At 43.3% G+C, this 20,257-nt stretch overlaps 1 protein-coding gene across 3 annotated transcripts in view; it reads left to right on the forward strand.

Annotated features, from left to right (window-relative positions):
- The window catches only part of LOC102002427 (carboxylesterase 1D-like), a 36,521-nt gene extending 17,052 nt beyond the window's left edge, over window positions 1–19,469 (forward strand). For 2 of the 3 annotated variants that reach the window (XM_005367007.3, XM_026789186.1), the window contains exons 6-14: window positions 916–1,020; window positions 2,303–2,407; window positions 5,578–5,616; window positions 8,540–8,680; window positions 9,487–9,567; window positions 10,696–10,843; window positions 16,212–16,343; window positions 16,672–16,744; window positions 19,131–19,469. In XM_005367007.3, coding sequence (XP_005367064.1) covers window positions 916–1,020; window positions 2,303–2,407; window positions 5,578–5,616; window positions 8,540–8,680; window positions 9,487–9,567; window positions 10,696–10,843; window positions 16,212–16,343; window positions 16,672–16,744; window positions 19,131–19,314 — 1,008 coding nt within the window. In that variant the 3' untranslated portion in view covers window positions 19,315–19,469. The remainder of the gene's footprint in view (window positions 1–915; window positions 1,021–2,302; window positions 2,408–5,577; window positions 5,617–8,539; window positions 8,681–9,486; window positions 9,568–10,695; window positions 10,844–16,211; window positions 16,344–16,671; window positions 16,745–19,130) is intronic. The other variant, XM_026789187.1, reaches the window with a different exon arrangement.
- Window positions 19,470–20,257: the final 788 nt, after the last annotated feature.

Below are 20,257 nucleotides of genomic sequence, written 5' to 3' on the forward strand. Positions count from 1 at the left end.
TTATGGATCTTCTTTTACCGGATCAGGTCTCCTTGCCTACCCAACACTGGCTCTCCCCAATGTTGGCTCTCCCCAAAGCTGGGTCTCCTGGCACCGAGAGATCAGGCCTCCGTGCTGGTTGGGCAGGTCGCAAACAAGGTGCCTACCCTGTTTGTTGCAGGCAGGCTATAGGAACAAAGGCACTCCCTCCCGCTTGAGTGCCCCAAGGATTCGGACCCAGTGCCCAGACAGGCTGGGCTGGTTGATGTTATGTGCCTAAAGAGGGCGGTGGGGCCGAAGTGGGGAGGGTTCTGCCCAAGAAGGCTTGGGGGCCAAGGAACCTCTGAGCTCCCCGTCCCAGGCTGGTGCCGCGGGGCCCGAAACTCACCCCAAAGCTAGGTCTCCTGGCGCCGAAGATCAGGCCTCTGTTTTGGATGGGCAGGTCGCAAACAAGGCGCCTACCCTGCTTGTTGCAGGCAGGCTATAGAAACATAAAAAAAGCTAAAAATAAATTCTTACTGCCAAATATTGTAATATTAGGATCTCGAGTTGTTTCCAAGTTTTACTATGACAAAGAATAAGCACTTTAAAATTTTTTGCAGGCCTCCACGATCTTATTCTCAAGATATATTCTGACAAGTAGGAATGACAGGACAGGCTCTGTGGCAGAGTTAACAAGCCGTCTTTCCAGTTGCCCTCTTGAGCACCTGCCACATGATTCTTGCTCCGTCTCTTACTCTGGTCTCTTTTCTATCCCACTGATGTTCTCTTGGGGATGTCAAACCAAAGAGATGTCAGGGAAGCAGACCAGGAGACATGTCATCTGCCATGTCCACAGAGGAATGGCCAGGGCAGAGGAGCAGCTGGAGGACACATTAAAGAGTAACTGACCACCTTGGTAAGCATATATCCTCCTCCTCTTCTCTCTCCTTCCAGGTGCTGTCTCCTCTGGCCAAGAACCTCTTCCACAGGGCCATTTCCCAGAGTGGTGTGGCCCTCACTGCTGCTCTGTTTACAGAAAAAGTCAAGCCCGTTGCTGAGGTACATATCACTTTGAACAGCATCTGTGCCCTTTGCTTTTCTAGGGTCCTCGGGGATTTTTCTTTCCATGGGGTTCATCTTAAATGCTCAATGGATGCCTGAAGTGATGGGGACTGCTATGACCCCATCTGCACCACACTATGCAGGCTCCAAGGCCCCTTTGTGTGAATAATATTGTGTAGATGCCCTGAGATCCTGCACCTGTCTTAGTCATATCATATACGTCAGATCTCCTTAAAAATAGGCACAGTCATCATCCTCACCTGTGTGGAGAAGCTGAGGCAAAAAGAGATTCTATGACATACCTACAGTCAACTATTTGAGAAGAGAAGGAAGCAATATTTGAAACCTCCATAACAAATGATCTCCTCAGAAGCCCTGAAATCCTGGAGGATTGTGTATATTTTGTGGTGTTAGAGATAAATATATTAATAGGGATAATTGGCAGTAATGAAGATAGTACTTCTGTATCCAAATTTCACTATTCGAGCTAGTATCAGAGGCAACACTCTGTAGGATCACCAACCAGACTTACTGGAGTACTACCTTGGTAGAGTTTCTATTGTTGTGAAAAGACACCATGCTCGTGACAACTCTTATAAAGGAAACATTTCATTGGGGATGGCTTAGAGTTCAGAGGTTTAATCCATTATCATCATGGCCAGAAGCATGATGGCATTCAGGCAGACATGGTGTTGGAAAGGTAGCTGAGAGTTCTATATCTTGACCACAGGCAGCAAAAGGAGACTGTGTGTCCCAGAGTGGGCATAGCTTGAACATCTGAGATCTCAAAAACCACATTTCCACAAAAACGGCCACACATAACTCCAACAAGACAATGCCTCCTAATAATGCCACTCTCTATGGTCCTGTAGGGCACATTTTTATTCAAATGACCACAAGTATATTTTTGAAGCTTGTCTTTAGAATTTGTTTGTGGAACATGAGCATGGTGACTCATGCATATAATACCATTACTTTGAGGAGCAGAGGCAGGAGAATTACTGTCACTTTTAGACAAACCTAATCTATTTAGCAAACTCAAGACCAACCAGAACTGCATGATGTTCTAGATAGATAGATAGATAGATAGATAGATAGATAGATAGATAGATAGAGATAGAAAGATGATAGATAGATACAGATAGATAGATAGATATAGAGAGATAGATAGATACAAAGAAGGAGACATAGATAGAAATGAATATGAGACAGAGTCTATTATATGCATTAGTGGAGGGTATTGCCTTTGACCTCTGCTGTTGGCTGTGATCTTTGGCAGCTGGTTGCTAATCTTTCTGGATGTAAAACGACCACATCAGCTGTTATGGTCCATTGTTTGCGCCAGAAGACAGAGGAAGAACTCATGGAGACCTCACAAAAAATGGTAAGTATATCCATTCTACAGTCCAGTGGCCATCACTCTATATGCTTGACTCTAATCTTCATCTGCTCAGCTGCCCTTTGTCATAGACAAACTGCATGGAACAGTTCCTTGCCTTTCAAATCTGTTGTTCTCAGATCCTCGTTGTGAGTTTCAGTTTCCCTTTCTTATTATTAAATAACTCATATGCTAAAGGTATTCCAATAATAGCATGATAAAAATTTGTATGACAGCCCTCCAAGCATAGGGAAGCTCACTTTTTGAACATTTTTGCTTTTGTGTGTATCTTAGGATCTGCAAGTAAACACCCTCCTGAATTCATGGGGCTTAGAGTATTAAGCATGTTTTTTGGAAGTATGTCATATCACAATATTATTTGATACAGAAACTAATTTATAATTTTCTAGCCCAATTTTCTAGAATTTCTTATTCTGCCTCAATAGGATATTAAGATAGTCATCTATCTCCCCATTTGTTCATCGATTTTCAATCAATTCATCCTTTAGCTCAACCTATATGTTGGTATTCTTTAATCAAAAGTTAGTAATATATTTCTAATTTTTCATTAATTGACTTTTCAGTGTTTTATAATCTATGAACCATTCAGCCAACTTATATCTATATTTTTTCCCAATATTATCCAGTTCTACTTGTATCAACTAGCCTACACATCAACCAATTAAACTACCTATCACCTGCCAAGCCATCATCCATCCATTCATCCAATGTATGTGGAAATAATGCAGACAAAAATGGGACATTGTTCCATCTTACACAGAACTATTCATAGAAATTCAAAGATATGTACTAAGTGAGATAAAAGTGACAGTAAAGAGAGACAATAATTGAATATAATTATAGGGAATAGTTCTTGGAGAAGTGACATTTGAGGACTTATGAGCAATCATGGGAATATTCCATCATAATGAAACAGCAGAACAAACATCTAGAGAAAAAGAGCATGCAAGGTCATAAGAACTACCACCCCGGTTGGGGAGTGCTAATGTAAATAAGCACAGGAATCACCTGAGCTCTTGGCCTCTCTGTCTGGACAATGGACCTTCCAGGTACTCCTGGGCAAACCCTGGCAGGTCTTTCCCTGTTTCTCCATGATTTGAATAAATATGGCCTTGGTTACTTTGGTCATGAAGTTCATAAAAAGAGGAAAAGATGTTCAAAAACTTTAGATAGCTATATTCTAATACTAGAAGAAAGAAAATATTTCAAACATTATCTGTGTGATACAAGAGAACCAAACTATTCAGAAATAGATGTTGACTTAGGAAAACCCAGGGGGCCTAAAATTCAAGGACACCTCAAGATGATCTGAGATCTTAAGGAAGGGCTCCTGTGATTATCCATTGCTCCAGCATATATGCACACATGCTCAAACACATACACAGTGTTCCCTTCACTGATAGAGGCATGTCATACAGTGTAGCAGTCTTCCCAGACACTTCTCCATGGAGGGGATACATAGTAGCTACAGCGTAGTAGTCTTACCAGTTGTTGGCATCTGTATGGCTGTGTCCAAGTTATTAGACTCTTATTCAAAGAATTGAAATGCGGCCCCTGACAGATTTCATAGTAGCAAGAAAGGGAATTTTTCAAAGGTGAAATAGTAATGTAGACCAGGAAGAAATATCATTGTCAAGAGGGACAATGAACCCCATCAGTGAGTGTACTTAAGGGTTCCACAGGATGTTTGGGACTTCCTTTCATGAGAACCAAAAGAAAGAGGTCAGTTGCTAAGAGACACAGTGTGGGTGCTTCCCTGATTTGATTGGTAGGCTTAGACTATGTATGCCATTTGTTACAGTGCATGTCCCATCCCATGAAGCATGTGATTTTTATTATATTCATGCCCAGAATGTTTGAGCACAAGATGACACACAGAAAATTCCTACTAAAAGTTAACTCAAAGGGCACAGTTCATCTTATTGCATATGCACCAAAAACTAGTTCAGGCCCAATCAACCTCTACTTTCTATACCGAGATATATGCTTGAATAGAAGTTTTCCACAAGAGGGCAGGTTTTATAGTGGTTAGGGATAGAAAAGATGCATTCTATTGTTTTGAGTGGTATTGTGTCTGCAGTCAGTTAAATGAAGGTGGGGGTCCTAGGCTGCCAATCAATTGCAGTTATTTTGTTTGATGAGGAGTGTATGCACAAAGTACCTGTAAGTGAGAGCCCTAGGTTGCCATGTGAATGTAGTTAGAAGAGGCATGCATCCATAGCCCAAGCCAAGCAAAGTCACAGGTTGTTAAACTATATCCTATGCTTCTCTGCCTCGGCATTATGACCACAACAATCTTGGTGACCACGGCAGAGAAAAGAGTGAGCTGGAGGAACACCATCAAGCTTGTGGGCATCAGGATTTTCTGGTGCAAGGATTCTAGATTAGAAAAGAAGAATGGTTGTAATGGTATCTTCAGGTAACTGAGCTGTTCTGAATAGAGAATTCAAGATATGGCTGGTTCCAGAGTTTACAAAGACATCATTGAGAATCTGCCTGTCTCTATGTCTCAGCTCTCCGTTCTTTATTATCTTCTATCCAGATAATTATGTCTCTTAATGAAGGAAAAGACAATAGAACTCTAACCTTATATTTTATTTGCTTAGAAACCATCTCTTTCCCAAATGTCGCAATGGATGTGTAGGACTCTCTTGGATGGACACCACCCTATAGCCATTCTTGAATGGCTCTCTACATTCAGGGACATGGTCTTACACACAAATATCTGAAATCTTGAATTGGGAAATGAGGGAGAGAGAAACAACCTGTCCTTCTCATCCATCTCACATCCAACCCCAGCTCTCTTGAGATCACCCACTCCCTACCGTGACTTTCCCATCATTCCACTGTTTTCTTGAGGAAACTTGAGGCAATGTTACCAGAAGGAACAAGTAGGGGAAGAGGGAGAAGAGTAACATAGGCACTGGCAGAAGACATCCTCTCCAGGGCTCCCCCAGTCCTGATTTGGGGTCCAATAGCTTTTCCCGCTTGCTTCTGATGTCCCTCACCATGTTCCACACCATGCTCATTCCCAGATAGCACAGGCAGGGAAGATCTGTGGGTGAGAGAATCCTGGTACCTTGGAGGCACAGTCCAAATGACCAACTTTTGTACAAGGAAGGCTTTTAACACATCTTCTGCTTTTATCTTTATAGAAACTTTTAAAACTGGACTTACTTGGAAACCCAAAAGAGGTAAGGAACTTTTCTTCCCTACAATAACAAATGTTGAGTCTTAACAGTGTCTGGCTCCAAGTAACTGTGAATGCAAAATCTGAGTTGTGATATTACAGTCATTCCTTGTGCACCCTGAGAGGGGAGGGAGGAAGAGCAGAGGTCTGACTGCCAGTGCAGTCTCCTTCTAGTATCAAGGAAACCCCAGCAGTGTGCTCCCTCTCCTCCCTCTTTCCCACCTCTCAGCAGGAGTTGGCATTTAGTGACATTAGCTGTGTGATCTCTACAGTCTTGTTCTGGGCTTTCTTCTGGATTTCCTGAAAACCCTGTAAGGATCAAACGAGACTTAGCCACCCATCCAAATTTTACCATTTTGGAAAGAGATGATTTAACAGCTGGGGCATAGCAGTGGCACAGATGCTGCGCTGTGCCTTTTCTTTTTTTTTTTTTGGATTCTTCCATTCCAGGATCTGGGAGAGAACAATGGAAGGTCAAATAAAATATGGGGTGTGTCAGATTGTAGTCAGACAAAGAGTTAAAGGATAACTTTGGAGATGGCGACAAAGTTAGCTATTAGTTTGATATATCCAGACAACACAAAATGTCTTGATTAGGAAGAAAGCCAGATGTTAGGAAATTTGGAGACAGTGTTGCAGACAGGGGAAGAGCCGCTGCAAAACCTGTTGCATGAAGCCAGAATGCTTGGAGGGGAGGATGTTGAGGGCCTCTATTCACTCTGCTTCCTCATGAGGTTACCAGACCTATTCCTGTGAACACATATTAGAATATATCATCTTCCTTCTGATAAAAACTTGACTTTGCTTAGAGACCCAAAAGAGATAAGGATCTTGGTGTTTTGAATTACAGATGCTGAGTAAAGACAAACACCTTTCCTTCGTGGAACTAGTACTTGAAGACATGATGGAGGAAGGTCATTGGTTAAGTAATAAAGAAACTGCTTGGCCTCATAGGTTAAAACATAGGTAGGAGGAGTAAACAGAACAGAATGCTGGGAGGAAGAGAAAGTGAGCTCAGAGGCCATGCTCCCCTCTCCCGGCCAGACATGATGAGCCAAGCCGCCAAGTCAGACATGCTGAATCTTTCCCGGTAAGACCGGTGCTACACAGTTTATTAGAGATGGGTTGATCGGGATATCAGAATTAGCCAAAAAGGGCTAGAGCTAGTGGGCCAAGCAGTGTTTAAACGAATACAGTTTGTATGTTGTTATTTCTGGTGTAAAGCTAGCCGTGTGGGACAAAAAGCAGCCCCGCAGCACCCACAACAAAGACATTTTTGATTATCATATATTAGAGAGAAAAAGTTCTCTGCCCTCTGACCTCTAACCCTGCCCCAGAGCAGGCTCCAAGCCCAGGCCTTTGTGACCATCATGAATTAGCTCCGAACCTTTCCCCCTGTGGAAATGCTGCCTTTTCTTTACTTATATATAGAGTGTTCTTGTTCCAATCCTGCTTCAGATGGAAAACAACAAGCTCTGAGTGGCCCAGTGTATCTTCCTTCAGATGAGCAGTTCTCCATGGAGCCTTCTGCACCGCCTGGCTTTTCTAAGGCTGCAGCAATTAAGCCCAGGACAGATTTTATTTTGTCAGCCTATTTGATTATGGCTCCATACTTGTGATTATTTTCTTTGAATAGTGAATGAGGTCTCAGTTTAGACATCTTGAGAAAAGAGCTAATGACTTCTAAACACTGGCTTTGTATGCCATAGCACTGAGGTTTGGATTGGTTTAGGTTTTATACATGTAGTCTACCTTGATTAGTCATAGATTATCTGCTTGTGAAGTCACTTGCTAAAATGTACTTGCAATCCCAATTCAACCCTTTTGACACAGCTGGGTCTTTTTTACCACATGTTCTGGGCAGCAAGAAGCTCAAGTCACATCATGCCCAGGTCCCCATCTAAGTCAGATCGAGGCAATAGTTGATCTTCTTGACTCCTCTCCCATATTCAGAAGTGATCTCTTCATGATGTTTGCAATGTGACATCTTGACGGTTATTTACTGTTTATATTAATTTCTCTGATTAAGCTGCTCTTCCAGCATACTGATGAAGAGCTGTCCCATGTCCCCAAGCATGGGTGGACATGAGACACATTCCAGAGAAAACACATGTGGTAGATGAGCTCCCTTCAGCTTTAGTTTGTGAGGTTTTTGGTCTTGAATTCAGTATCAATGAGGCAACATCACTGTGCATCCAAAAGAGAAAACAGAGACTTGCATCCCTTTCAGGAGATGGGGGAGAAGGGATGTCCTTCTGGAGAGCAGTCTTGGGTGTGGTTCAGATTGGGGAGGATGGGAAAGGAAAAGAAGGGCATAGTAGAAAGCAGGACTGTGAGACAGAAAGCAAATGCATACTCACCTGAACTAGGATCAGACACACTTTAAACCTTTCCCCCAAACAGTGCTTTTTTTATAATTGAATTCAATTTTTACCTAATAATTATAAGACAGGAGATTACATAAGGTATCACTAAATAGAAACTGACTCATAAAAGATGAATGATAAAAAAAAAAATTGTGACCAGAGGCTCCCAAGAACTAACTCTCAAACTTCCCTTGGAGAAATGGCTCAACATTTGCTAGTTCAATGCTTTCAGCAACTTTATAAACTTATCTATAATACTTAACCCAAGCTAGCATATAAATGGGTATTTTAGATTCAATATTTAGCCTGACCTTTGACACACATTTTTGTGTAGTATATATTTTGCTTTGGATGAAAATTGGCCTCCTTATCTCCCTACCACCATCATCTGGCCAGTGCCAGCCCCTTAGAGAGTCCTAGACTTAGTCCTCTTAAGGCACTGGTTTTCTGTGGCCATAGACACAGGAGTCTTTGTGCTGGCCAAGCCATTAGAAAGCCAGAGAGGGCATTGGATGTAACAGGGCAGAAACACAACAGAGGCTACCTTTCTGTCTTCTCTAGACCTATCCCTTCCTCCCTACTGTGGTCGATGGAGTGTTCCTACCAAAGACTCCAGAAGAGGTCCTGGCTGAGAAGAGCTTCAACACTGTCCCATACATGGTGGGCATCAACAAGCAAGAGTTTGGCTGGATCCTTCCAATGGTGAGAATGTATAGACCGCGTACATGCACTCCACAGGGGATCGAGCATCTTCCTCCCTGCTCTGATCAAGGGTTATGCACCCAGATTAACTATATTTCAAAGAAACCTAAAATTTTCCAAGTAAATTTGCACTGAGAGTCCCTGGTAAGACCCTTTAGAGTGCCAGTTTACATTACGTGGGGCAGAGGAGCCATCAGTGATTGCAGGCTTTCTAAAAAAAACTACTCAAGAGGGGCTCAGGCTCCTGTATGCCCACCACCAAACTTTCTATTGGCAGTGTGGATCTCTCTCAAGCAGACATTTTAGGGCCCTGGTATCAGCCTGGGATGTGGCTTTCAGTACTTGAAGACACACTAAAGCCAGACCAATGCTCTGAGTACAAACTTGGATGTGGTAAGCACATCCCAGAGTTCTTCAGCTTTCATGCAGACTTCACAGAGCATCACAGGAATGCAGACACACAGACATAATGCTAAGTGTTGTTTCCCCTGCCACCCAACTCTGGGAGTGTGTGGCTTATGCCCAGCATCCCTGAGCCCTTGATTTCTATATGACCACAGTCTAAATGCTCCCTCACTGCCTAAAGGAACATGTGATCTTGATGTGATCAACTCTCTGTGTTGCTTGTATTCATTCATATGTGCTTATGGGTTTTGTTAAATTCATTCCTCAAACCCTTAAACTCCCATGTCTGCCAAGTCCCCCCATATTCTACCTTATTCCATTTAGGTTTGCTTCGTTGGCCTTTTTTTTTTTGCTTTTGTTACTTCTCCATGATTATTAATGCTTAATCATCTGTTTAACAGCTTATGGGGCATCAACTCTCTGAAAACAAACTGGACCAGAAGACAGCCAAATCCCTCTTGTGGCAGTTCTACCCAATACTTGTAAGGCTGTAGGGGATCATGGGAAATAGTGGAGAAAGAAAGAAGGTTGGTGACCTTCTCTAATAGCAGACTAAGTTGATGGTGGAAAACCCAAGTTTAAGCTCCTATGGTTTTGATTTTTTCCACTTTACCGTCCCAGTATACTGAACCCTTACTTGTGACTCTCCCATCAAAATCCCATTGAGTTCAGAATAAGTTTTAGAGGAAAAGGTTTATTTAAAGCCAGCAACACCAAGACCATGGAGAGCATCAGAAACAAAGACCAGTGCAGCTCGGGACTGGAGGCACAAGACTTCCTCATGGAGTTCTTAGGATACAAATCAGATAGGTGGACACCAAGTTAGTTAAAAAATTTGGGGGGGGGGTTTAGGGCTGGATGTGGCACCCTTAATTCCAGCACTCAGGAGGCAGAGGCAGGTAGATCTCTGTGAGTTCGATTCAAGCCTTGTCTCAAAGCAACTTCTAGGACAACCAGAACTGTTTTTAGAGAAAACATGTTTTAAAACACCAAAAAAGAGAATTTTTGTTCTTTGTTTGTTATGACTCATGGGATGATGTTGTTTATAGGTTAATAGATAGTGTAGACTCTGTAAATTTAAAGAAAAATTACTAACTTGCAAATCATATGACCCATATTGTTTTTCATTTCATTTTTTAAGACATGTTAATTCTGAACTTCATTGTGAGGATATAAATGTCTTTTACCCAGAGAACAGGGGAAAACACTAAGAAATTACTTTTCTCTGGAGGATCAGGAGCAAGAAAAAGAAGTCACTTTTTTCTATAGGGACAGCTGAAGATAACGTTCACTGGAGAACAGTTTTTAATCTATGAATTCTCTTAATGCACACGGGTCTCTTCCACCAAAGCCAGTGGGACAGTAATAACATATGACTCGGATACCTGAACCCACAGAATAATTAATTAAAATAATTTTAAAAAAGTTAATCAACAACACTTTTAAAGAGATAGCGAATCTAGATAGTTTGTTTATTCCAGTCTCCTGTGAGCAACACGAGGAGGGTTCGGTGAGCATTAAAGTAGTTTAGAATCATAGAAGCCTTCTTAACTGACTGCAGAAGTCCTAATTCTCACCAGGTTGGATGGTCACTTTCTGATTCATTTCAGAAAATTCCTGAGAATCTGATTCAAGTGGCTGCTGATAAGTATTTAGAATGGACAGACGACCCTGCCAAAAAGAAAAACATGTTCCTAGACATATTTGCAGATGTGATATTCAACATCCCATCAGTGATGGTGTCTCGTGGCCACAGAGGTGAGTTCCAGGTGTTGGATGGGGGGTGGATATAAGTTCACCTGCTAGGTCTCTGGCTTGCCCACCTCTTGATATAGATAGCAATGAAATCCGTTGAGACCAAGACTCAAAGTTGATTCCATATGACCTGCAAGGTTGTTTTGCTTTTTCTACTAGTAAGGATCTATGAGAAAAGGGTGCACATGCAGTTTAATTTAGAAAAGAATCCCAGAAAACACCATTGGGAGGTAAGAAAGTGACGCAGAGAAAAGATGGCCGCTAATCTGGAGAGCTGCCTAGCATGTGTCTGTCTTAGCTACAACTGCAGAACTTTAGGGAACAAGGAACATCTTAGGGCTTTCTTTTCCGAGAGTCAAGGGAGCCGTGCGTTAACCCACCAGGAGCCACATCACATCAACTGAACGCTTCTCTAAGATATTGTTAGCCTTGTGGCACCTTTATCTACTGTGAGCATGAACAGAGCTGTGTCTAACAACCAGGATGGGAAAGGGGAGCAAGAGTTAATGGTGCTGCACGTGGCTGCCAGGCTAGCCTGCCCTAGAACAAGGGCTACAGTTAAGTAACTTTCAGAGTAACTTTGCTCAGTGCTGTAACAGAGAGCCTGACACACACCACCTAAGAAACAAAGGTCTGCTTTAGCTTAGAGTCTCTGAGGTTTCAGTCTGTGATGTCAGGAGAGTATGAAGGAGCTTGTGACATCATAGGGACAAGGATGCAATAAAACCATGTAGAGTAGCAACAGAAATTGTCTAAGGTATACAATAGCCACCAGGTCCTTGTCACCTGGAAACGCCTTTCAAAAACAGGCTCCACCTTCCATAATTCTGCCACCTCTCAGGGCTGTGTTAGAATTTTGAATTGGTCAATTGATTAAATCATTTAGTAGATCAGAGCCCTCATGATATAACTGTTTCTATAAATGACTTCACAAATAAACCCAAAGATGTCCCTGACAAATCAAGGTATATCTTAGTTTAACCGAAGTGACAGTTGAGAATAACCATTAAATGGCACCAGCAGTTTCTGTTGCAGATGCTTTCTTTCTGAAGGTATGGTGGCAAGTGGAACTAGAATGCCACTATGGGAAGAGGGGTCATTGGGAAATCTTGGGAGGTTGACAATAGCAGAACATGCTAAGGACCAACATGGAAAGGCAGGACTTAGTAGCGTGTGTGTAGGTACACAGGTGCCATGATGTGCTTATGTAGGCCACAGGACAAAGAGTTCTTTACTTCCACCTTACATGGGGTCTAGAGACTGACCGCAGGTCATCAGTGTGTGCAGCAAGCGCTTCTACCTGCTGAGCTATCACGACAGTCCCTCTCTGATTGTTTAATGTAGGCTCTGAGAGCTAAAGGCCTTTTCTCTTAGGACTGTCTTCATTTTATCCAGCAGGCACGGGTATATTGTGGCCTCATCTATTCAGTTCTAGGAATTTTTTTAATGTTTCCTGGAGTTCTTCAACACCACTAATTAGTGCGTGGTTTAACTTCTGCAGCTTTGTGCATTCTCTGGAGTTTTTCTTGCTTTTGATTCCTAGATTTAGTCCACTGTTAGGAGATATACAGTAAGTTACTTCAACTTTCTTACATTTATGGGTACTTGATTTGCATCCATATCTATATGCTATTTAGTAAAAATTCCACAAATTGCCAAGAATGTTTCTTCTGAAGTGTTTGGGTCGAATGCCTCTGGGTATCTTGTTGGTCTATTTCTGATTTCATTTGACTCTGTTTTATATTCCTTTTTCCAGATGACCTGTCCATCAGTGAGAGTGGGGTATTAAAGTTGCCTATTAGCTTAGATCTAATAGAATTTGTTTTAGGAACTGGGGACACTTGTTTTGGACACAAATGCTTAGAACAGAAATGTCCTCCTGGTAGACTGTCCCTCATCAGTATGAGTTGTTTTTTCTCTCTTTGGTTCACTTCGGTTTGAAGTCTATTTTGTCTGATAGCAGAATAGCTACGCTTTTTGCTTTCCTGGTTCCAGTTGCTTAAAATGTTTTTCTCCCCACGCTTTTACCCTGAAGTGCTGTCTGTCTTGACAGGAGGTGGGTTTTCCTGGAGGCAGCAAAAAGGTGGATCTTGCTTTTTAAAATTGATTTTATTGAGCTATACATTTTTCTCTGCTCCCCTCCCTTCCTCTCCCCTCCTCTTCTACCCTCTACCATGGGGATCTTGCTCTCTTGAACCATCTGCTAGTGTCATCTTTTTGCTTTGATAACAAGGAGCAATAGTCCTACTGTCACAGTGTGTATCACTGCTCACCGCTGGATCTGTGATCCTGCTTTGTTCTGCATTTGCTGACTGTGCTGCTATCATTTTTCCCAGGGGTCTCTTCTATGTGTTTATCTTTCGCTTCGGTCTTTAGTACTCCTTCAAGGGCCCTTTGCAAAAGTAGCTCAGTGCTTGTTTGCTCCTTTAGCCTGCTTTCGTAGTAGAGGGGTTCTGGTTCCCCTTTAAGAGATGATAGTTGAATTTGCAACTCTGGTCTTTCAGAACTGGACAAACACCTTTCCAAGCCCTTTTGAATTGAAAAGATTCTGTTAAGCAATCAGCTATAAGACCCCCCCCTGGCCTTCCTTTATGTGTTACCTGGCTTCTCTCTGGCATCTCCCATTCCCCTTTATTTGTTTTTTAGTGTTTTAACTAGAATAGGGCGTGAAGGGCTCCTTTAGCATTCCCTCAATTTGGTGTCCTCTAGGGCTCCTGGACATGGACAGGCATCTCTTTCTCTAGATTTCGGATATTTCCTTCTATGTTTTTATTGAAAATATTTTCTGTACTCTGTGCACAGAAATCTTTTCCTTATGTGTTCATAATTCATAGATCTTTTCTTGAAGCCCCCAAACTCCCGGGATCTCCATCCATCCATGCCCCAGGTCTGTTCGTGGAATTTTTGAAAATTTATTATTGATCTTAACTGAGTGTTTCGGTTCCTCTAGCTTATCTTCAAACCCTGATACTCTGTCTTCCTTGTGATCTGGATTATCCATGAAGCTTCCCACGAGCTTTAACTTGGGGCATTGAATTGTCATTTCCAATATCACACATCAGCCGAGCTATTGGAGACCCCAATACCTAGCACTTTTATTTCCACTTAGATTCAGAGGCCATGGGCTGGGCACTGGTTGAAGAAAGGTGTGGCTTGCAAATTATGTAAGGGATACCATTGTGAACTGTTGAACAAAAGGAGGAATGCTGAATGGGAAAGGGAGGGAAACATGAGTCAGGCGGGGGTATAGGAGATAGAAATATGGGGGGGTGGGGGGGAGACTGCACTGAATACAGAAGCGAAGGATGGAAGGGTTTGTGGCTATAAACTGAGGGACAGGCAAGAAGATCTATTCTGGTGAGACAGAAGGCCTAACATAGTGCTTAACAATGAACGTAAAAAAAAATGACAAGTATAAAAAGTGAAATAAAACTAATCAAACCCAACTCAAAAAAGCCAGGTAAAAAACAAGCAAACACCACACACCTGGGCTTGTGTGCACACATGCGTGCGCGCACACACACACACATACATGCACACACACCATGCACAAATAACCTGAAGACTGGTCCAATTTCTCCCTCACTGGGGGAAGAGAGTGATTCATCCCACTAATAGGAATGTTTTTTATATCAGCTTTCTCAGGTAGGACAGAAACCTGGTAGGCTTCATAGGTCTGTGTAACCAACCTGTGTCCTCTGTGTGCTGACAAGAGCTTTGAGTCTGGCAGCGTTGGGTTCCCATGTAGCTCAGCACTGGCCCAGGCTCTCTCAACCTCATAGGGCCTAGGCTGTTCCACTGACTCACCCCTGAGCTGGTCTAGGTGACAGTGTCACGTGTTCCCTGCGCCTTCTTCAATCTGAGCCTGTAAGTCTTCTTTTAAGAAATGTCTGCTGGGCCCTCGTCCCCTTTCTCGTTTTATTGATTATTTTGTATTTATCTGTTTGTCTGTTTATCACTAGACAGTGTTTGAGCTCCTTATACGCATTCTTCACTTTTTGTCCTACATGTGCTTGTATAGGTGCACACATGCCATAGCATGCCTGTGGAGGTCAGAAGACAATTGTGGGAGTGGGTGTTCCCCTATCACCATATGGCCTCTAGGGATTGAATACAGGTCATGGGGCTTGACAGCAACCAGCTTGAACTGCTGAACTATCTTGCCAGCCCTTATGCATACATTTAAATAGACACTTATCACAGGTACAGCTTACAAACATTTTCCCAGCCCGTGGATTGTCTGTATGCATTGCTCGTGATTTTCCTTGGCATGAGAAACCCTTAGGTTTGCTGACACCCCATTTGTTTCCTTGTGTTGATCACAGGATTGGAGCACAGACCAAAGTCACGTACTTTTCCCTCTGTGATTTCCACTGCTCAGGTGAACCGCCTCTGTGGTTGCAGGGATGAACACTGTGAGAGGAAATAAGACAGATTATTGTACACCCTATGCTGTAAATCACTTTAAGCCTTTGCAGGGACTCAGTGGGCAAAACATTTGTTGCACAAATGAGTTTGAATTCTACAGCTCCCATTAATTCAAATCAGAATCATCCACTGTCCTTCACATACGAGGTGGCACATGTACACCACATACACACAACAATATAAATAACGTTTTAACTTGTGAATCTGTAACTTAATCTGTGAACAATGGTAGTAGTGTGTGAAATGTACATACAATGATCACAAATGTGTGGAGATGCAAAGGGTTATGCTGTGATATAGAAGACGCTTTCTTACAGCTAAGCATTTTTTCCTTTTTTCATTTTTTTTTCAAATTTCTCACTATATACATAGAGTCAAGGCTCCAATATCTCCCCACTTTTCTGCTATGGGACCTGGCACTTTTGCCTCTGCTGTAGGACTGTCTCCCCTCCTCCTTGTGAATGCTACAAAGGGCGGCATTTCCAAGGTTTGGAGCATGGAACGGGACAGACCATAAGAAGCAATAGTTGGCAGCCACATGGTTCTGTCAGCAAGAGATCTGGCATCTTCACACATGGACAGGACATGCTGGTGGTGAGAAAGAAAGCAGAGGAGAGGAGGGTGGGCTGGAGACAAGTTCTTTCTCCCTTAACTCATCTCTTTTTGGTGCCACCTCGCCATCTTAAGAACTTAATACTCTCTGAGCAAAGAAGAAGTGGGGTATGAAACACAAACTTGAAATAAAAGAGATCCTTGTTCATTTCTATGTGTATCTGTGGTTTTTACTGCCTTTATTCCAAGTCGGCTAGTTGTGCAGCCCTGAACAAGCCCTTCCCTGAACTGTTTCTCCCCTTACAGGGACCTCCATGCCGTTTGAAGCCTTAGCTCCACACAGTAGTGTATAGTGGGCAGGTGATCTCTATCTGAATCCATGTCTCCGCAGATGCTGGGGCTCCCACCTACATGTATGAGTTTGAGTATCGCCCAAGCTTTGTATCAAACATGAGACCCAAGGCAGTGATAGGAGACCATGGTGATGAACTCTTCTCAGTATTTGGATCTCCGTTTTTAAAAGGTAATGTCTCTTTGCTGCCTGTGGCCTTGGCAATCAGAGGCCCGGATTTGGGCCCTGGCTTAATAGCCTTGCGCAGAGTTGTGTTTGGATCAGCTGTATGAGCATGGGTGACAAAGGAAGCCAGCGTATGGAAAGAGATTACTAACTTGAAGTGTAGATTATTAACCATCTTATTCTTAAAGGACAGATTTTTAACTTGGTAAGGGTCAAGACTTTGAATTTCTAATACGTTCCCACGTTAATGACAGTCACCGTCACTTCCGTGGTGCAGCTGCTAAACTCAGAAGCCACTCGTGAGTAGCTGAAGCTTATTCTTTCTTCCCCACAGATGGCGCCTCAGAAGAGGAGATCAATCTCAGCAAGACGGTGATGAAATTCTGGGCCAACTTTGCTCGCAATGGGTGAGGCTGGTGGCAAAGACGGGACGGGTCTGGGTGTGATGTTGCTATATTGGTTGGGAGGAGTATTTTCTAGTGTTTGTGTGGTCAACCTCCAGTCCCTGTGACTCTCTTAACAAAGACAGAGTAATCAGGTTTGTAGCTGGGAGGGGACTTCTGAGATGGTTCAGCGTAGTGGGGGTGGTATTCATGTTGACTCACAGATTCAGAGGGTTCAATTGTTGGTCATTTGACCTACTTGTTCTGGTTGGTTGTCAGTCTGGAACATGGTGGGATAAGGTGATAGCTAAATCCCTTCCTTTCTCCATCTCACTGGCAGTCGGGCAGGAAAGAGAGGAAAAAAGTAGGTCGCAGAAATCATGGGGCATGTCCCTCAGGGTCAACTTCCTCCAACTACTTTTCCCTTCTTGAGTTCCCACCATGCCCCAGGGGTACTTTCACCTGTTGATCGAGCACAATAGGCTTAATCCCTAAGGCTCCAAGTCAAGCAAGCAGAAATCTGTTGGCTGGTTTGGGTTCTGAAAAGCCTAGGAAGTCCTTTCCCCCAAAGTCTCGCTTCCTTCAGCCCCAAGGGCCTCCCACGTGGGGGTTGTGCTCATGTCTTAAGCAGATCCTAAGGAAGAGGTCCGGGTTCTGGCACTTCTAACTAATAGTCTCCATGGCAACATCAGCATCATTCTCACAGCGTGAAGCCTCATGCTTTTATAGTCCTCAGCAGGGGTTCAAACCTTACACACACACACACACACACACACACACACACACACACACACACACACACTGACCTCCAGCTCTTTCATTTGCAATCTTTATAGAAGCCTTGACCCCATTGCTCTTGCATTCTTCATGCCTGCAAAACCACACCCGTTCAGATAGCACCAAGATTTACCTCTGGCTTCAGATGTCACCCTGCTCTATGAGCCATCAGCTGCTATAGCCTCTGAGTGTCTGGATAAGGACACAAATACCAGAGAATTTATTCTTCAGGGCACCCTGTGGGCAGGGGCATCTAGCAACACTTTCTCAAAGCAACATCCTTGGAACAAGCTTATACCTTTACAGCCTTCTGCCTATGATGGTTGTGCTCTGGAAACCAAGAAAGAGCTCAAGTATGAATGACAAAGAGAAAGACACAGGCAAAGATGGCTGAAGAGTAAGGACTAGGGTGAAACCAGAGGCTTTTCAGTTATTTCAAGTCTCTGAACTTCATGCTCATACGAACTCCCGAGATGGGAGCCTCTAGGCAGCTTTCGTATTGATCTGGGGCGTGAACGATGGCTTCTCCTAATGAAGTACTCTCTACCATTCACACCCTCCCTGTACTCAAGCTAACTCACATCCTTTGTCATGGTGCTGAGTGGGCTGTTTTTCATGGTTTTAATTTTAGTTTATGGCAAGATTGAGTTTTTCTAATCCTCATGCTGTAGTTTTTGCTTCTGAATCTCATTGTAAATATGATTTAAAATGAGACAAAACAAAACAAAAACCCTCTATACTACCTGTATGCTATGCTACCCTTGAACTTCCATGACCAATAAATGCTTTATCATGATTAAACTCGGGACCCCATAAAATATCAGACCAGACAAATATAGGCAAATTCATTGCCCGACTGGAGAATGAACGCACTCTAATCCAGACCCCCTTAGAAGCTTCCTTCCCATCTGAGCCATCATGAGCTTTGCTTCTCTTGTTCCTAGTGGAGCCTGCTGGAACTCCCCATATGCCTCACTCACTGCAGTCTGCATTCTCCACAGCCCACTCCAAACATTTCCAAACTCCTCCACAAATCAGTGAAAAAAAATTCTTCGGAGCCACATCGTTGAGTTAAGCACACAAAGCTCCACTTCTTAGTAATACTCATAAGTAATAATTTTGTGTTGTCATCTTTCAATTGCTGAAGCAAAATACCTGAGGTTCGTCAACTTAGCAGATGAAGATTTTATTGGGGCTCTTTGAGATGTTCCCTTTGAGCCTGTGACTAAGAGGAATGTGGCGGAGAAGGGAGATTAGGTGGGAACCAGACCTCATTTCTTGGCAGTCAGGAAGCAGTGAGATGGAGGGGTGGAGGCTCAGCATGGTGTGAAGCAGGCTGTCAGGGACCTGCCTCTTCCAAGTAGGAACCTCCTCTTAATTCCTCCATTAGCCTTACAGAACCACTAGCTGAGCACCAGCCTTCAATACATGAGGTCTCAGAGGAGAGTGAAGTTCTAAATAATAGGAGGAAATTTCTAAACATGCGCAGCTGTCCCCGGAGGTGGAGAAGGGCACGGGTGTGGAAGGAGGCTCCTCGGCAGAGATAGGCCAAGGCATCTTTGCCAATCTTGGAGCATCATGGGGACAGCTCAGTTGCTTTGTTGAATTTCTTTTTTTCAAATTCTGTTCACAGGAACCCTAATGGAAGAGGGCTGCCCCATTGGCCAGAATATGACCAGAAGGAAGGCTACATGAAGCTTGGCACCTCGATCCAGGCAGCCCACAGACTGAAAGACGTGGAAGTGGTTTTTTGGACTGAACTCAGGGCCAAGGAGGCAGCAGAGAGGGCAACACACAGAGAGCATGCTGAGCTCTGATCAGGAGGTCCAGCCATGTTTGAGAGCCTGGAGCCAAGAAAGGGTATACCATGGATGATTCTGCAGAGAAACAAGGCTTCTTATCTGTGAGGTTATACAACTGTATGTTATTTTGTACAAATGCATTAAAGAGGATCCTTGCTGCTTCATCTTGTAAAAATAAAACATTTTGGAAATCAAAATTGGGTCAGTGTCCACCCTGGTTGAGATTGCCTATAGGCAGTTTATAGCATATTTTTTTTTTATTATTATTAGATATTTTTTTTTAAAAAATACCAATCCATATTCCCACTCCGTCCCCTCCTCCCATTCCCTCCACACATCCTCCCACCCACCCCCTCTAATCCTAAGAGAGGGTAAGGCACTTTGCTTTGTGGAGAGTCCAAGGCCCTCCCTACTACGTCTATGCTGAGCAAGGTATACATCCAAAGAGAAGAGGATCCCAAAAAGTCAGTACATGCATTAGAGATAAATCCCAGTGCCATTGCCAGTGGCCCCTCAGTCTGCCCCAGCCATACAACTGTCAGCCATACAACATTCAGAGGGACTAGTTTGGTCCTATGCTTGTTCCTTCCCAGTCCAGCTGGAGTTGGTGAGCTCCTGTTAGCTCAAGTAAACTGTTTCAGTGGATGAACCCTTCATGGTCTTGACCTCTTTGCTCATATTCTCATTCCTTCTACTCTTCAACTAGAAGCTCAGTCTGGTGCTCCGATGTGGGTCACTGTCTCTGTTTCCATCTGTTGTTGGACAAAGGTTCTATGGTGATGTTTAAGATAATCATCAGTCTGACTATAGGGCAAGGCCAGCTCAGGCACCATCTCCTCTATTGCTTAGGGTCTTAGCTGTGGTCATCCTTGTGGATTCCTGGGAATTTTTCTGGAGCCAGGTTTCTTGCTAACCCCATAATGGCTACCTCAATCAAGATATCTCTTTCCGGCCGGGC

This window comes from Microtus ochrogaster, unplaced genomic scaffold, assembly GCF_000317375.1.
Source record: "Microtus ochrogaster isolate Prairie Vole_2 unplaced genomic scaffold, MicOch1.0 UNK15, whole genome shotgun sequence".
NCBI classification, from domain to species: Eukaryota; Metazoa; Chordata; class Mammalia; order Rodentia; family Cricetidae; genus Microtus; species Microtus ochrogaster.